The sequence below is a fragment of the Cryptotermes secundus genome, unplaced genomic scaffold, assembly GCF_002891405.2.
Source record: "Cryptotermes secundus unplaced genomic scaffold, Csec_1.0 scaffold135, whole genome shotgun sequence".
Taxonomy (NCBI): Eukaryota; Metazoa; Arthropoda; class Insecta; order Blattodea; family Kalotermitidae; genus Cryptotermes; species Cryptotermes secundus.
In genome coordinates this window covers 18,077-36,727 of record NW_019730104.1, presented here as the reverse complement: position 1 = coordinate 36,727, position 18,651 = coordinate 18,077, and the positions used below count along the sequence as shown (strand labels likewise).

General features: G+C 36.5%; 2 protein-coding genes across 3 annotated transcripts in view; both read left to right on the top strand.

Moving 5' to 3' along the window:
• Positions 1-4,721, top strand: part of LOC111866023 (transient receptor potential cation channel protein painless) — a 27,473-nt gene extending 22,752 nt beyond the window's left edge. The window contains exon 5 of the mRNA XM_033752070.1: positions 1,191-4,721. Coding sequence (XP_033607961.1) covers positions 1,191-3,574 — 2,384 coding nt within the window. The 3' untranslated portion in view covers positions 3,575-4,721. The remainder of the gene's footprint in view (positions 1-1,190) is intronic.
• A 1,502-nt stretch (positions 4,722-6,223) lies between these two features.
• Positions 6,224-17,436, top strand: LOC111866024 (zinc finger protein 32). Of its 2 annotated transcripts, XM_023854513.2 has the most exons (7): positions 6,224-6,237; positions 6,833-6,965; positions 8,830-8,983; positions 10,251-10,508; positions 11,001-11,128; positions 11,467-12,053; positions 16,924-17,436. In XM_023854513.2, exons 3-7 carry the CDS (start codon positions 8,894-8,896, stop codon positions 17,262-17,264), a joined length of 1,404 nt encoding a protein of 467 aa, XP_023710281.1. In that variant the 5' UTR covers positions 6,224-6,237; positions 6,833-6,965; positions 8,830-8,893; the 3' UTR covers positions 17,265-17,436. The 2 variants fall into 2 exon arrangements, with proteins under 2 accessions (XP_023710281.1, XP_023710280.1); XM_023854512.2 differs by lacking the exons at positions 6,224-6,237; positions 6,833-6,965 and having other exon boundaries at positions 8,316-8,983.
• The last annotated feature ends 1,215 nt before the right edge of the window (positions 17,437-18,651 follow it).

Sequence of the window (18,651 nt, the reverse complement as noted above, 5' to 3'; positions counted from 1 at the left end):
TATCTCACTTCTCGAGTCACCTCTAATCTCTTCTGTCGGAGCACTCTTTCTATTATCTTGTGTGTATTGTGCTTTATGTTGTGTTTATAAATATATATTTTAATTATTTTAATATGAAGACAAGGCATGCAGTGAACTAGTTTAACGTTAATCGAATAAGCACCTCAAGATGGCGCTTTTGTGCCGAAACATGTAGCGCGGGAGAAAGGAGTGAGGTAGATAAGTGTATGCACTAAAAGACGGTGAAATAAATCATGGACTTAAATCAGTGCAACAGGACGCTAAAATATAACATTAGTACATTATAGTTGTTGCTAGCAATAATTTTGCCTTTTCACTATGATAATTGACACATAAAATGAAGTATCAATTAGAAACAAAGAAATTAGGTCAAGGACTTAGAGCTATAGAATGTCTCTTCAATTTTATATTCTCTTGTTCAGAGATGTTTGAGAAATTTCTTTAACTTCAGGGGGAGTTATATTAGGATGGGCATATGACATGAAGAGGAACGCTGTGTCTTATACAAGTCACCTGGTAACATAAGGAGAGTCAAATCTGGGACACCACAGTAGGCTGGCTATGTGGGTAGGATAGGAAGAAAAGGAACACAAGAATTTTGATGGGGGGAGGCCCATAAGGTCGTGAAACGTTGGGGCTCCCACATTTTCTAGACAGTTGGCTCACAGGTGACGGTCAGGATGTCAGCTTTATGCTCAAATCGCCCTTTATGCCCAGGAAGATTCCTCGTACTCATTTCTCTTAGAGGCTGAGTTGAACCCAAGACTATAGTGCTGCTGGAAGGATTAGGTCTATTGAAAAATCCAGTAACACCGGCAGTCGAACCCACGACCTTCTGGCTTGTAACTTAATGCCTAAACCATCTGTGCTATTGCATGCCTCATTTTTGTGGGAAAACCTCTGAAAATTGACACTTTAAACACTGAGATTGGTTTGGGGGTTATAGTATTAAGGTGGGTTTTAGGGAGAGAGATTTGAAACTCACAAATGGGTGTTACTGGCATAGTATAATGTTCAGTGTTAACATTTGGTATTAGCAATGCTCAGACTTCTGGCTCTGTTACCACAATGTTAACTGCTATTCTTTGTTTATTATATAGAATTATTTTTGTTGGATCTTTCATAGTTTCATGGCCCCTAATATGACTTAAAATTCCTTTCATTTTTAGCAACATCATCACTTCTAGGAGAAGTATCTAAGGACAGATTCTTATGCTGCATTTCCTTGTTGATGGATCGGTCTGACCTTAAAGTGAACAAACCTGATAAGGATGGTCTGACAGCATTAAGCCGCACCATCATGTTTTTACGCAAGGACATGGCCCAGGCAATGTTGAAACACAAGAAACAAGGGCACCGTCTAAATGTGGACACATTCCTAGGCAGCTATTATGGAATATCTATCAGGGAAGCCATCCAGCACACATTTCCAGAATTACTGCCAGAACTTCCTCCACCACTTCAAGAAAGATCACTCTCTCCTGTTGGGGCCACTCAACTTCTGGCATCTCTTCAGAAAGGAGATTTCAATAGCTTTCAATCACTGCTTAAGAACTATTCGCTAAACCTAACTCATTGGTATGATGAACCATACCATAGTACAATTATAGAAATTGCCTGTCAACTGCAGAACAGAGAAAACTTTGTGACAGAACTGTTGAAACAAGGAGCAAACCCAAACACTATCAATCCACTTACATCACAGTCTCTACTTCATGTGACAGCAAAAAGAGGAAATACAGACATTTTGCGGATTTTGTTACATGTGCAGGGCATAAATGTAAACATTACTGATTCATATGGACGTACACCTTTGCACTGCCTTGCTGGGGTCCATTCCAGAACTGAAGCTGAATCAAGTACCCTTCAGAAGTGTATCGATTTATTACTTGGAAAATCAGAACCAATAAATAATATGACTCCAGTAGTTGACCTTCATGCTGTCACATCAACTGGGGAAACAGCGTTGCACATAGCAGCACGCATGGGAGATAGGGAAACTGTCCTGACACTTCTGAGACATGGTGCAAATATCATGCACAGTGTATCAGGACTAGACCCTCCTTTGTCACACATTGATCCCTCTGTGCTAGAGTGTTTTCTAGATGAGTGCATTGACAGCAGCGATGAGTCATCGATACAGCAGGACTATATGCTGATCTTTGATTATAATTTCTTGAATCCAATAAAAGGCGATGATGAAAACGGAACTGGAAAGAAACAGCGATATAGTGATCCAGAGATGCCAGCATTAAATTACCTCACAAGGAAAGATAGACTAAAACATTTGCTGAAACATCCAGTAATATCAAGCTTTCTGACACTGAAGTGGAGGAAAATACGTCTTGTGTACCTCATAAACTTTGTGTTTTATTGTCTATTTCTTTCAGTTCTAACTTGGTATAGTTTCCTCACAGGTAAAATTGAAGATGAAGATAATCAAGAAAGTGAGAATAAAAGTGGAAATGAAGATGAAACTCTGAAACAAAATAAGAATGACCATAATGGTAATGTCCTTGAACACATGATGGCACTTACAGCGCTCTCCACTCTCCTAGCACTCCTTGTTGTAAGAGAGACTTTTCATTTCTTTATGTCACCTAAAGCTTACCTAGAACACTCTCAGAATTGGCTCCTTTTGGTAATCATTGTAACAACTCTTAATGTCTGTGTGGATGATACGGTGCAGATATATCCAGAATGCACAGCTGTATCTCTCCTTCTAGCATGGGCTCAATTTGTTTCATTCTTAGGCGGGTTTCCTGCCTTTTCCATTCATCTTGAAATGTTAAAAACTGTAGCATGGACTTTCTTAACATTCATTATATGTTATTCTCCACTACTCTTTGCATTTGGCATAAGTTTTTACACAATGTTTCGAAACAGTGGCTCTGCTGAAGATGAGTTTTTCTCCTCAAACCTTGGTATGTCCATGCTAAAAGTTTTTATAATGTTTGCTGGTGAATTTGAGGCATCTGATATCCCATTTGAAGCTGCTCCACTCACAAGCCAGTTGGTCTTCACTGTATTTGTATTTTTGATTTCAATTGTTCTTCTAAACCTTCTCAATGGTCTGGCAGTAAGTGATGCTCAAACAATAAGAAATGATGCCAAGATACTTAGTTTAAGTGCTCGAGTGAAGTTAATATCTTACATGGAGAAAACAAACTCTAGGCGTATTCACTTCTTCTCAGTTTTTCGAAATATGCTTGATAGAAAGTTAAGAGTATTTCCAAACAGAAAGGAAGGTACAGTTGAAGTAAATGGAATTGTTATTAAGAATACATTCCTAGTCCGTGAAACGGTGCAACAAGCAATTTCTCTCATTTCTGATAGAAAGAGAAGGTCACAAGAAAATGAAAACAAATTGAAAAATGAAAGTGAAAAGCATCTGCAAAATAAACTAGCAGATATGGAAAAGTACCAGCTGGATATGAACAAGCAAATGAATGAAATAAGAATAAAGTTAGATCACCTTGATAAAGCCAACAAGGAAACACTAAACAAGCTTAATGAAATATTTGCGCTTGTGCTGCAGTCATATGACAAATGACTGCTCTGAAACAACATTCAAATATTTTATTTATTTTTCATGACACAATATATTTTGATACAAGTTATGAATATTGTAGATATGAAAATTTGCTAACAACATTTAAGCAATGTAGATACTTGGACATAAAATTATACATTCATTTATGCTTCAATTCACTTGGATTATTGTTATCTAACTAAAATAATATTTATTTTCATGTTTAATATTATTACATCTGTATTTTAGCCATATGAAACAGATTTTGGCAGATCTAATTTTTTCACAATTCTTGTTTTTCAAAGAAAATTTGGCCACTACTGATTCATCTGTAACAGTATTTATATGTGAGAAAATGGTACAGTGAACTCCATTGAAAACTGAATGCATTTTACAAGTTGCATATGAATGAGCAAGTTATTAGTTCATTTAACAGCAGTGGATATATTCACATTTCTTCCTCAGAAGAATCAACATTTTTCTATCAGAAAACTTGTATTTTTGTCATACTATTTGAAAAAACAGCATCAATTCACCATACACAGTGAAATGGTAATAAGACATGTAAGACATGTATAGCCTATATGAAGGAAATACAGGGCTACCAAGACATTACTGGCAGCAGTATGAAATACTTGGCCAAGAACACTCACAATAAACCTCACTTGCCTTTCAAATCAGTTAACCTGATGGAAGTTTGTAAGAAACATTAATGGGTCTGTCAGTATAAGCTTTAGGTTTCCATAAATTCTGCATCCTGGAAAGCTCTTACCATGTACATAATAGAACCTGGTTGTTTTATATACAACTGAGATTCATTTTAACTAATTTCACACAAATTAATCCCTGTGTCACAAAAAATGAAAAGTAGTAGCATGGAATAAGAATCAATATTTACAATAATTTTGTTAGTACTCTTTTAAGTTAAAATTAATATTACACAACTGCACTTGCATATACTGTTTAATTGCATTGTTTACTATTCATTGTTAAGTTGTAACAAATAAAGCAAACTGCAACAATTCCTATAACTAGGTGTAAAGTAACATTTTTTATGTAATTCATAATCAGAATCTGTCTGTATATGTTAATGCCCATAATTACTCTAACCAATAAATTTATATGCAGTACCTTCCAGTTTAAACTTTGGTTGGCTGTACTGTTAAAATATGTTTTATTTTTCTGTTTGAAAATTTCTAAACATAATTTCATATTCATTCAATAGTAAGGCTACTGAAGTATTTCAGACTAACTGGTGTACATTACTGTACATGTTTCTTTCATTTATCTGGACTAAAAGGAAAAGGAGGAGCACATCGATTCAGTAACTTGATACTGTCCAATAACACGAACAAAACACAAGAAGTTCTGAGAAGAACCGCCATATTTCCTTTGAAACGACACGGACCGCATAGAAAACGGGTCTTCCAAGAGTTCTTCGTTGCCGCAGTAATTGTTTTCAGAGCTGTTACCTTGCAACAGTAGGGGATACACAAACAGACCCACAACCATACGCGTCCAACAATTCATCTATTGTTGCATTCATTTTTAGCCGCGGGAACTTGTTTATCAAGCCGTTGCCTAGCAACGAAAGGAGGGATAAACTTTACCGAGCCTAGGTCTAGCAACTATAGGAAGGATCCACATACAGACACAAGCACTGATGGGAGGGATTTATGAAGTATCCCGATGAAATGGGCTTAGGTGCCGTGAATACATACCGAAATCATACATTATTTCATGCATACAAAAGTTAATGGGCGGGTGAAAGGATTCACAGACAGCATGGTGAGCGCACAGCCCATGACTATGGGGTACATTATATACTATTTAAATCGTAACTACCTTCTCCGGACCCAGCCAGTGGCTTAGAGTGGCTGTCGCCGAAAATGCCAAGAAAAAATTGTTTACCTTACGAGACACGTGACTCAGGCCTAAACAATTCATTCAGCATTTCTTTTTAACACATTTATCAGCCCATCTTCACGGAGGTCTCCCAGATGGTTTCTTTTCAGATCTCATGGTCAGAAGTTTGTACCCGGTTTCTCCATTCATTCTCAGAAGCCGTGTGTTCACCCACTTCGTCCTCCTTGATTTAATAATCCTAAACACATCAGGGGACGCGTAAAAATTATTAAGATTTTCATTATGTAATTTTCATTTCCTCTTGATTTAATAACCCCAAAACATTAAGGGAAGCGTCGAAATTATTTTGATTCTCATTACGTCATTTTCTGTCCTCTTGATACTTCTTTTTAGCAAAAATTCGAGTATTCTCCTAATTTTTACCTTCTCAAACAGCTTCCTCGTTGCTCTGTCATTCATTAGATAATTTATTTGTATATACATAAAACGCCATTACTTTCAAATTCTAGGTTAGCAGACAACAGCAGTTATCACAGATTCGAAGTCCTTGTACGTAATTACGTATACTTCATTTGTACACGAGTGTCTTACGTATTAACCAAATAAAATGCACATTTTAAAACCTATGTTTAATTACGTCCACATAACCTAAGGTTGTATTATCTAATATGCAGTGATCTGGTTGTAACCTTGAATTACTGTTATTACTATTAGGTGAATGCATTGTGCATTGTTTGTTTATTATTTTTGTGCGCAACACGACGAGTCTAGAAATACGATGACTATTTATTTACGCTGCGGCACCTCGTACTGTGAACGTAACCGTGACTAATATGATATTACCGATCCAAAGCATGGAATATTAAACACATTTGAAGAGAATCTAACCAATAATTCCTATGATGTTATAAGGCGACTCATACCAAACTATGGGTCTTTCACCAATTATTGTAATTTTGAAAATGTACTCAACACCCTGCAAGAATTAGATGTACTTTTATACACGTAAAGGAATCCCCATTTATCTTGACAGCCTCAAGTTTGTCCATGAGGAAGAATTCTGAGCCTTGTTTGTTTTACAATTTACGTTTTATATTTGTTGTCTGATGAATGTAAACAGGATTGTTTTATGCCTCTTTCAGAATAATCCATTATGATTAATGTTTTGGGTTTTATTAAAGTAACACTGCTTGCATTTAAGACTTGAATTTGATGTCACTAACAAACATTACTTGAAATCAGTTTATCTGTATGTACATACAGCACAGTGCGATGTGGCTAGTATTATGATCAACATGTGTGAGTAAATGATGGACAACAAAGCAATTATGCAGACTTAGTATTTTAATTTTAGTGACGCCATACTTTCTTCAGTGCCTGTTCATGTGATTTTGTTGACATTCACCTATCTAGGTTAAAGGGAATAAATCATGCTCTTCCAATATTCAAGTGTCCTTCAGGAACCAAACTTGATCTGCTGAAAATGTAGAATACAGCTTTCTGATGTCATCTGAAGTTCATTTACATCCAAGATTCTCTTTATAAGGTATGTATAAACTGCCCAACATATACATATGTTTGATGGAGGAAGGGATATTTCTCTCACAAAATTATCATCTTTACACACTTGTGGATTTCAGGGTATGTCACAAATTTTGCTGACATTTGTTTGCATTTATTATGCAATTTTTTCCAGCTTCCAATGCCTTACTACCACTTGGGTCCATATATTTCCAGTTTCTTATTCCCTAACACCCTGATTCTGTATTACTCGTATTTCCTCAGGATGACAGACAAAGTTCCCAATCCATACACTGCAATGTATGTATGTATGTATGTATGTATGTATGATGTCTGTTTTTGTTATGAATTTTAATATTTTATAATGTAACTGTTTGGATGATACGGCTTGCCAGTGTGTGGAATGACAAGGTGTGAATTTGATAGTTGTTTTTCCATGACCCTTGTGTGTTGTCCTGACAACTTGAGCTATCTGTGTGAGGCCTGATTATATATTTTATTGGACAAAGGACAAATGATGCATAGTCATCATGAATTTGTAATATGTGATTTGTTTTATATGCAGCCCTATGGGGAGATGATTGGATCCATGAAGTGAAAAATAAATATGTGATGTAAATGTAAAATGTCTGATGAAAGTTAACCAACATTTTGGAGGAACAATGTCACCATTGTCTTCATGGCTGAAGAGTGAACCAAACAAGAAACCAGCATGAAGCAGGGAGCAAGCTTCAACTTTCACTGTACTTCACAGTGTCATATCCCCGAAGATAGAACTCTTTGACAGAACAGTAATATGTGCTGGCAACCACAGGTTTCATTGGTTACTAAAAGTAAAAATGTCTTACAGTGAATTATGTATTTTCTAATATTGCTCATGTTTATGGGCTAAACTTTAAAACCATTACACACCCCTGCTGTAGGTCATACTCGAACCATTGAGCATTTCTTGGTGTGCTTTGTAATTTACTCTGGGGTATATCATATGGAGTGCAACAGGATGCTTAAATATAATATTACTCTGGGGCTTTGAAGGAATGTTTGATAGTACCCATGCATCTTTCTTGCCGGTGTGTGTTGGTAAGAATGCTAGCAGACATTTGATGCATAATGTCAAACTTGCAAAATTAAAACCATTACACACCGCTGCTGTGGGTCATACTCAAACTATTGAGCATTTCTTGGTGTGCTTTGTAATTTACTCTGGGACTTTGAAGGAATGTTTGATCCCAGGTCTGGTCATGTGGGATTTGTGGTGGACAAAGTGGTGCTGGGGCAAGTTTTCTCCGAGTACTTCGGTTTCCCCTGCCAATCTTTATTCCACCAACTGCTCCACAGTCACCCTCACCTATCATCTGGGGCTGGTACAGTAGGCCAGAAGTGGCCGCAGTACAAAGGACTTTGTCCCACCCCACTAGCAATAAAAAAAAACATTTTATTATGTTCAGTGATTGTGTCATGTATGTTTTATTATGTTATTTTGACTGTTCCAATGATTGGTTGGAGCATCTGTTTCGATATCTGACATATTCTATATCCAATGGTGTGTGAACTTGTTTCTCACTCTGTAACTGGATCTACTTGAATACATTAAATATGAACGAACGAATGAATGAATGAATGAATGAATGAATGAATGAAGAGTGAAACATGAACATATGCAACTCTGTCAAACAGAATATTTGGCATGTCATGCAGTTTTAACAGATTATCCAAACAGTAATTATGGAACAGTGTATTTTGGATCCTTAATGTTACATATGTGTTCTCACATAAACTTTGCTCTAGGTCCTAGAATGTGAGCAATTAGAACATTAGTCACAGGTGCAGTTATAATATTATAACTTCAAAATCATGATTCAGCTATTAATAGTGTTTATTTCTCCTAGATTTAATTTGTATGAAAAGAAACACCAGCTGCAACATCTGTGCTTTTCATGTGGAACATTGGCCATGAGTGGTCCTTGGAATTTCAGTGTTCAACAGGAACTGGAACAACAGCCACTTAACATGGCTCTCTTGCTCTTACAACAAGAACTTGCAGTGAGTAGGCCTGTACTGTAGTTGCTCAGTTCCAGCTATGACTTCCACATCCATAAACCCAAAAAGAGTGTATTTCATTATGATGGTAATTCCAGAAAGCAGTTGTCTTACCTTATCTTATTATGTTTCCCAGTAATTGCCTGTTATTTTATGTGTGCTGACAGCTGACATAGATTGATTCATCACAGTCAAAGAAGGACATTAAAATTTACACAGTTGTTTACAATGCATTAACAGTCATGGTTTTAGTTAGACAGAAACACATATGCTATTGAATATAAACACTGCTGATTGTACATTACAGGATTACATTACCACTTATGAAAAAGAGCCAAAAATAAAATACCCAAATTGTCACAGGTGACACTGACTACAAAGTCATCAACTACCAACTAAAGGATGTTTTACTTAAGCTAACCTTGCTGCCATCTTTGAGCCAATTGTCTAGATAGTGTGGGACCCTCAACATCTCACAACCTTATGGGCCTTCATGGCCTGGTAGAGGGATAGCTTTACTTTACTTTTTACAGTATGAGAATGGCAGTGCTGTGAAGGTTTATGACTTCATAGCTGATATATGACATAAACACCGTCCCAAGTGCAACAATTTATTGTAGTTCTTTTGTCTTGCCTTCTTCTACACTACATGTTTTGGCCACAAACGGCCATCATCAGGTGTATACACTTACGTAGCTGTTACACTGCACCTAGTTTAAAATTTAAAACCATGAGTCTTCCCAATTGTTCTTTTCGTCGTTACTAACAGGTTTCAGTTTATTAGAATCTACTTCGCTGATATCTGTCTGCTTTGTGCATTATCTTTGTTGCCTACACTCGTCAATTTTGATTATTATGAACCGGCACTTTTAAAATCTTCAGTTCTAATTTAAAAATTCTTTTAAAAATTAAAATTCTCAGGGTTACTTGCCCTATGTCTGTAGTGCTGCAGCGGCTACTTCTTGTTTTTAGCACTGTTATTCTGTGTAGGCTCCCTGTGTGCGTGGCGCTGCTTATCTATACTACACCAATTTGTGTGGTGTTTATACTACTCAAAACTCATAAAAAATATAGGTAAAGGTTTGCTTAATTTTTATTTTAATTAATTAATTAGCTACACACTTTATCAAGTCACTTACAGTTTTTGAAGTAGCTAACCTAACCTGAATGAGCAGATTTCTCATACCCATTATTGTAGACCATAGGATTAAATATAATATATCAAAGAATGCACAGCAGTTGAAATTAATTTGTAAGAATGTTTTGGCAGGATCTAGGCTCTGGAATCCTGTCTGGGAGACAGACTGCAAAAGAGGAACAGCATGCTGAAAATATTCCTTTAAAACATCTTGAGCCAACAGTCTGCATTAAAGAAGAACCCCAGCCTCTACCTGTTGATTACCCATACCATGCCATGCCAAATAACTTCAGCATGGTACCACAAGCTTGGTCAATGTCTCAGCCATTGCATATGCAATATGCAGAACAAACTTTTCCAGACTTGGCAGAAAAGACTATCTTAAACTTGGTAAGTATTTAGAATTTGTATGATACAATGATGTAATATATTTCTTTCCATGAGCAGTTGTGATCTTCTTAGATCCATAGTAACTTTCTGTCTCAAGGAACATATAACTGTGGAGGGAAGAAGGAGCACATGTTTTGGATGTATCAGTAATTCCATATTCAATCTTTACATACACTGGGACACAACAAAAGTCTTCAGGCCATAAAATTTTATCTGTTCAAAACAGTTACCAAGTGATATACTTAAGGACTTTTAATATGACAAATATTTGATTTTGCATCCTAGAAATTTGTTAGAAAAATGTCATATGACATATTCAGAAATAATTTCAATGAAGCATATGAAATGACATCCTGTCATCACTGATTATGCAGTACATTGAGATGTACCAATATATTTATAACATTTACTACATGTGTTCTACTCAATGTGTGTATTAATATTGATGTTTTATTTGGTCATGAATTCAGTTACATTATTTCATTGTTACAGGATAATATTAAGGAGGAAGTTGGACCAGAAAAGAGTGATATCCATAATGGAAATTTTAATCAGATATCTGAATGTAACAAATGCAATTTGGAACAATATCCTTCAGAATCTCTCAACAGGAATGAAATGTAAGCATGAGTATATTTTTATGCTAATTGATCTTAAAATGATTACATACTGTTCGGATTGGTATAATGAATTCTATTCAGTTGGAACAATTGTACACAGGTATTATACCAGCAGTCAACCCAACCTCCAAGCTGGTAGTAGACCCCTTGTCAGCTGTGTGTGACTGCTGTATTGTAGTTTCCGTAACTGACTGATGGACAAATTATTTATTTTCATAGGAGTGGCATAATATAAAAGATTCTTGACATGACTCTGCAACTCTTTGAGTAGTTTTAGATATGTGTGCTAATTGCAGATGCATTTTAATAATGAAGCAGCTTTGACTTCATCATTGCAGGTATTCTGAAAGAATGTGCAAAGCAGAGAATTTATACCACTTCTCACCAATTCCATATCATGGTCCTTCCACATGGTGCAGTATAAAGACATTTACAGGAAAGGAAACAGTGAACAGATGGGATGTTCAGGCAGAAAGTACAAGAAATTATAACTCTTTTATCAATAGAAACATACCTTCATTCCATAGTATGCATGGACAGAGTGCACTGCAAGGAGAGGTGGTTGTTCATGGGCCAATGGCACATCCAGATCAGATCCCACCAGTTTGTCATGTATGTGAGAAAGGCTTTGGTAGTAAGGAACAGCTTCTGACCCATATGATGGTGCACCAAAATCGTAAACCTCATGTCTGTGAAATATGTGAAAAAAGCTTTAGTTCTCCTGGGAATTTGAAGACACATGTAATGACCCACACAGGTCAAAAGCCACACTCTTGTGATAAATGCGGCAAAAGGTTCACTACATTGGGAAATCTTAAAACCCATTTTGTGATCCATACTACAGAGAGGCCCCATCCTTGTCAGCAGTGTGGGAAAGGATTCACAACTCTTGGAAACCTCAAGACACATTTACTGACTCATACAGGTGAAGTATACATATACTTACTTGCTAATGGAGCTGAGCCCTTCTTGAGGAGCTGCAAATTCTGCAGCTACTCAAGAATTTACCAGTATTTTATGGAACCTGAAAGTTCATTATCATGTTCACAAGAGCCCTCCACTGGTACCTATCCTGAGCCAGATCAATCCAATCAATGTCATCTTATCCTATCTCTCTAAGGTCCATTTTAATATTGTCAACCCACCTATGCCTTGGTCTTCCCAGTGGTCTCTTTCCTTCTGGCTTTCCCATCAATATCCTATATGCGTTCATCTCCCCCCATTTGTGCTACATTCCCTGCCCACCTCATCCTCATTGACTTGATCATTCTAATTATACTTGGAGAAGAGTACAAATTATGAAGTTCCTCATTATGCAGTTTTCTCCAACCTCCTTTCACTTCAACTCTCTTTGGTCCAAATATTCTCCTTAACACCCTGTTCTCAAACACCCTCATTCTGTGTTCCTCCCTTAATGTCAGAGACCAAGTTTCACACCCATACAGAACCACAGGCAAAATTATAGTTTTGTATATTCTAATTTTTATGTTTTTGGAGAGCAGATGAGAAGACAAAAGGTTCTGGACTGAATGGTAGCAAGCATTGAACTATACATATATATATACACACACACACTCACACATACACATACGACNTCTTTCAAAGCACAGCATGCTTCCAAGCGACCTTTTTTTTTGTTCTGCAGTCAGCAGTCGTGCCACGAATTTCGCAGCCACCCTTTTCATTCCCAAATCTTCTGTCAAAATTCGCTGAACTGAGCTCCAGGTCACTCCCGACAGCTCCACAGTTTCTTCAATGGTTCGTCGTCGTGTTATACTCGAGTATAACACACGCAGTCACAGGAGCAAGACACAACAAAAGCACAACACACACACGATAGTGAAGGAGTGCTCCAACAGAGGAGGATGGGCGTGACTGGCGTAGTGAGGTGCGACGTAGCGATGAGGAATCCTGAACAATTTTAATATTTTTAACGTTTGACATTTGTCAGTGTATATGATAGATATATATTTTAGTTATTTTAATGTGAGGACAAGGCATGCAATGAACTAGTTTGGCGTGGATTGAGTAAGCACCTGAAGATGGCATTTTTATGCTGAAACATGTAGTGCAAGTGAGAGAAGGAGACAGATGAGTGTATGCACTGCAAGATGGTTCAAATAAATCATGGACTTAAATCAGTGCAACAGGACGCTAAAATATAACATTTGACATTTCACCATTTTTGAAACGACAAAACCACTCAAACACTTGAGTTTTCCCCATAGCATCGTCCTTGTACCCCGTTTTTAACATTTCAAGAGTTTCTGTTCCACTTNGAAACTAGTCCTTACCTTCTGAAGCAACGGTAGTCGGCTTATCGACTCAGGAATGTTAGCTCTATGTGCTCATAGCGGCAAAACGCAGTACTACAAAAGCTCTGCCCACAAAAAAATTAGTTCGGTTTCTTTTGGGTACCCCATCGTATATATATATATATAGAGTAGAGTAGTATCTGCAGATGATAAGTGCCTCATTAGGTACCTTCTAATAATCCTATAACATACTACCTGTAGCAGAGTTCGTAGGTGATCAAGATAATGTCACACTCCATTTTACTTGCAATCATTACAAATTTCAAAGCAGTTTTATTTCCCTTTTCTGTTCTTTATTAAAATTATGCAAAACTTAACATGGACCTCAATATCACTCTAAAACATGAATTTCTAATTTGTTGTGAATGGACAGGTTAATGTGCAGCATATCCATGAAAGACAGTACAAAAGATACTTGGTGTTAAAAATTTTGTAAATTTTCAAATTAAGTGTTAGCTTTGTTGTTCGCCCAGTCTGAATGAGAAGTCAGTACGTTATAAAGCGAGTCCAGGAAAGGGTATGCAAAATGGGACAACAAACCCCATTACCTTTCTTGGGTCCTCTTGACAATCACTTGGGATCATCATACATTTAGGGAAACAAAATAATAAATGAGTTAGTGATGCAGTAGAGGTAGGACCCAATGGGTTTGTAAATAACATAAAAATAACCACACTGAGGCTGTGACATAAGGCCTTATGTGTTTGCAAACCTGATCACTCCTCGTGGTGTGGTTATGCATCTGCAATACAGTGGATGATAGGACTAAGGCCTAATAACAAGATAATAGAATGTCACATAACTGAATGATAAAATGAAAAATTGACAATCAGCCTGATGAAGAACTGTAGACAGAAATAAGAATACAAAGCAGTGGGACCCTCCAGAAGTAACCAAACTGGAGAAAAGCATGATAAAGACGAGACTTCAGAATACAGGCCAAACACAATGTAGAAAGCTACACACTCACCTTGAGGTCCCCAGATAACAAGAAGAGTGTCTAACTGCCCCACAAGCTTTCCCATAGCCAAAGTAGTTGTAAGCTCCAAATCCATGATCAGAGCATGCACTTCAACCAGCAGGCAGAAGGGAGGGAAATAGGTAAGGAAACAGTAGACAGGAGTTGAACAGCAGAGGGTGTACAGGAAGGCACCTACAGGTTATGTCAGAAAGTAACATCCACTGATCCAGGCAAGGTAGGGCATGACTAAACCTCCCCCTCTTGAGGGATGATGGGGTACATCCATAATGTCACAAGTGCTTGTTGGCATTTCTTCTGAAGGACAGTGGCATCCACAAGGGAGCAGGAACAAAACCTTGGAAACCAGAATGACAATTCGATTGTTTTGAAAATATGGTTCTTGCCATATTACTAGCTACATCATGCTTAGATATCCCTCTTGAATGTGTGCATTCTGACTGAAAGTATCCCACATAGTTACATCTCCAGCAGTGATTGGCATTAGATTGAATTTCTTGCTTGCAGGACACTACAGAATGTTGACATGCTAGTAATAGCATTGATTGACAAAAAGAGAAAGGATTGCTCATCCTATAACATGTTCTGCAAACCAGTGGCCTCTCTAGTACTGCTGTTATCCAATTGATCTTCTTTTTCAGTTATGTGGAAACATTCCAGGAATTCACTCTTATTGCCATACAAACATTAAAACCATGGACAAAAAATCCTATGTAGCACATGCTGCCAGAGCCTGTTTATTGCAGACCTCCTGTAGAAAGTTATAGCACTAGAAGGTGTGACAGAAGGGCTTATTCCATTTATAAATTCAAGAGACAGCAATATGTTTTCATGCTGGATCAAACTTTCTTCAGAACCAAATTCAACTGATGTGCATAACAGTACACATTTTCTGTATGAGTAAAATTTTCTTTCAAGAGAACCTTTACCCTGCCATGAGCTCTGCCCATCACCACTGTGCCATCATATGCTTGAGCATCTAATCTGTTCTTTAAATTAAATTGTTGGAGCTCTTCTGTTTGCACGTAACTAAAACCCTCTGCACTTATGTTTTCAGCCTCAACAAATTTTATGAATCTCTCCACATGCTGGCTATGTGTATCATACCACAGTATAATCACAAACTGAGACTGACAACATCCGTCTGTTTGTAAAGCTATGAAATTTGCCTTTTCATTTTAGGCCTTGATTTTCTCCATGTATATTTAGTACATGCAGTCAATCATTTCATGTAGTATGGTTTTGGATGTGTTGTTCTGCCACTATACCATTGATAAGGTGATCTAAATTTCTACTGAGTTTAGCTGTTTGAGAAGGCAGTTCCTAGGAAATTGCTTGATTGAGGAATTAATGTGTCTTACAATGTCCACATAATGCTAACTCATGAATTCAGCAAAATTTAATACACTTTATAATTTTGTTGGACAGTGTCTGCATTTATCAACTAGATAATTATGTCTCTTGATAGCCATTTTGTAATTCTTGTCAAGTTGAGACTGAATATTGACAGCGACAGATGGTTTCACTTTTACAGAATGGTGATGTTTCTTTTTTCACATTTTGTGATGACTGTTTTAAATCTGTATACCAATTGCAGGTCCATATAGATTCACCACCAAATTGTAACAAGAAACAAAACAGAGGCTTCATTTTCTTCACACAGTCAACCATGCCCTTCTGTTCAAAATAACCTAGTTTCTTAGAGTGAACTTGTCTTCTATTGTCTGGTGTGAAAAATGGAGTTCTAAAAAACTTGCAACCATATTAGTATTTTGGTCTTGTAATTGGAATATAAAATTACACTATAACATAAATAAAAAACACTGGAAACCTAAAATGTTTTCTCCAGGTGTGAAATCAAACCAAACCATTATCTGCAGTAGATGGGAGAAATGGCATGTTTTGACATGTGGAAAGACACAGATAAATATGTATATCTATGAGGGCCAAGATGTGATGCCCTGAATCAACATTTCCTCATGAATATTTTTAAGAACATGGTCTTTAGTTGACAGACAATAAAGTATTTTTTCTTGTCTTTGATATTAACATTTCTACAGTATGATTATCCCTTCTTCCTTCATTGTTCTATGACCAGATTGCCACCCAGAACTGAGAAATTGCACTACTTCATAGTGTATTGCAGGAGAGGCATTTGTTTCAAACTTATTACCATACTTGCTTCCTCATGCAAGAAAATCTGCACTCCAGTTTCAGGAACTGGTTTTGTTGTTTGTGGTAGTTGCATGTACATAATAATTCTACATTCTTTCACACTCACATCATTTCTGTGACCACCTTCAGACATAATTTTAGTGGTTCAGTCCAGATAAAGAAGAATATTCCCACATTAAAATAGCCTGTCTTGGAATTTAACATATATAAAATTATACTACACTGTTTATAACTATATGAACACACAATTAAGTTGTCTTACAAGAAACATATCTAAAGGTATTTTAATTTGATTACTGATGGTGAGTCCTGCTTTATCTCTGCAGGTGAGAGACCATATGTATGTGAAGTCTGTGGGAAACGATTCACAACACGAGGCAATGTGAAGGCTCATTCAGTGACTCATACTGCAGAGAAACCATTTGTTTGTCATATGTGTGGCAAGAACTTCAGTCATAAAGGCAATTTAAAGACACACATTGTGTCAAGACATATGGCTAATAAGCCACAATATGATTGTGTAATGTGTGGAAGACATTTTATGCAAGCAGAAGCACTAAACACACACATAACATTAGTACATGCTGCTACATCTGTACCTCTTTCCAATTTGCAAGATGGGCTTCAGCATGAAGAGCCACCAGTTTTCTTACCATTGAAAGTGTAGTGAGTTTTTAAAGTGAAGTCCAGTGGCAACTGTCTTGAACCTGTATAGGAAAGTCTGATAATAGAAAATGAAAAGTGTTTGTTTTTCCCTTCACTTTATAAACTGCTCAGAATGAAGTGTAAAACAAAGGCAATACTCACACATTTTGTTATTACATATTTATGAAGTACTAGGAAGTATATCCTTTTATTTTGTTCCTGTTCCTTTTGTATTGAAGTATTGAAGTTGACTAGTATTCTGATCTTCACATTCAGACAGACCTATGCATGTGCAATGTTAGTCAAATATGAAATATTTTTTATTTTCATTATGTAAATTAGATAGGTCTATTAAAACTGAAAGAAGTTCACATCAAGATCTAAATGGGTACATAAATGATAACTCTAGAGGGTTTATATTTAGCTTAAGCTTATGCTGATCCAATAACCAAGTGTGAGAAAAACATTTTAAACAAGATTACAACATTCAATGTTGTGAGTTTTTATGTCCCATGATCATGAACCAGTACAAAATTACTATAAGTTTCCCCATATGTGCACATAATGAACCCACCATGGAAGAATATATGCAAAAAAAAAACAGTAAGAACAAGAACATTAGAGACTGGAATAGAGGAATAATTGAATTTAAGAAGGGTTACCAACATAGAATTAACATAGTGAAGGATGAAAATGGTAATCTGCTTGCAGGTTCCCACAACATTTTGAACAGGTGGAAGAATTACTTTTCTCAGCTATTGAATGTATGTAGGGCCAATAGTGCTTGGAAAATATAATTAAATATAGCTGAGCCTATTCCTTTTGAGGTTGAAATTGCTGCTGCTAAGTCAAAAAANAAATTCTGAAATTTTATGTCCCATTTAATATTTAAGGTCATATTTTTACACTTTTTAGGTCATATTTGACATAATTTTGGGNAGTATAAATCTCCAGGTAGTGATCAAATTTCAGCAGAACCGATTCAGGCAAAAGGTGAAACATTATGGCCCGAGATCCATAAACTCATTAATTCTGTATGGAGTAAGGAAGAAATGCAAGCATCGTATCATATGTTGCTAGAATTTTGATCATAAGGACTGCTGAGAGAATGNTATATTCCCAAACACAAAATAAGTTAGAAATGAATTTACAAATTTTAGAAGCAAGTCTTATATAACATTATATATGAAAATGGAAATAATATGTCTAAGGAAAGGCTGCTAATTCACTCACTGAAGCAGCCTTTGAAACAGGGCTCTTGGCCAGCTTTGGTTAATACTGTATCAAAATACTTTATTAAACTTCTGTAATACTGAGAGAAGACATTATTTACTAGGTAACTTCATGGAGTAGAGTCTTAAAAACCTAATAGTTTCTCAGCTTTTCATAAAATGTCCTGCCTTTTATGG

Excerpts from the sequence above, each read along its gene's own strand:
- LOC111866024 (XM_023854512.2), top strand. The coding sequence starts at position 8,795 with ATGATTCAGCTATTAATAGTGTTTATTTCTCCTAGATTTAATTTGTAT. Across the intron at positions 11,129-11,466 it reads TCTCTCAACAGGAATGAAAT|GTATTCTGAAAGAATGTGCA; the intron begins GTAAGCATGAGT and ends TCATCATTGCAG. Across the intron at positions 12,054-16,923 it reads ACATTTACTGACTCATACAG|GTGAGAGACCATATGTATGT; the intron begins GTGAAGTATACA and ends TTATCTCTGCAG.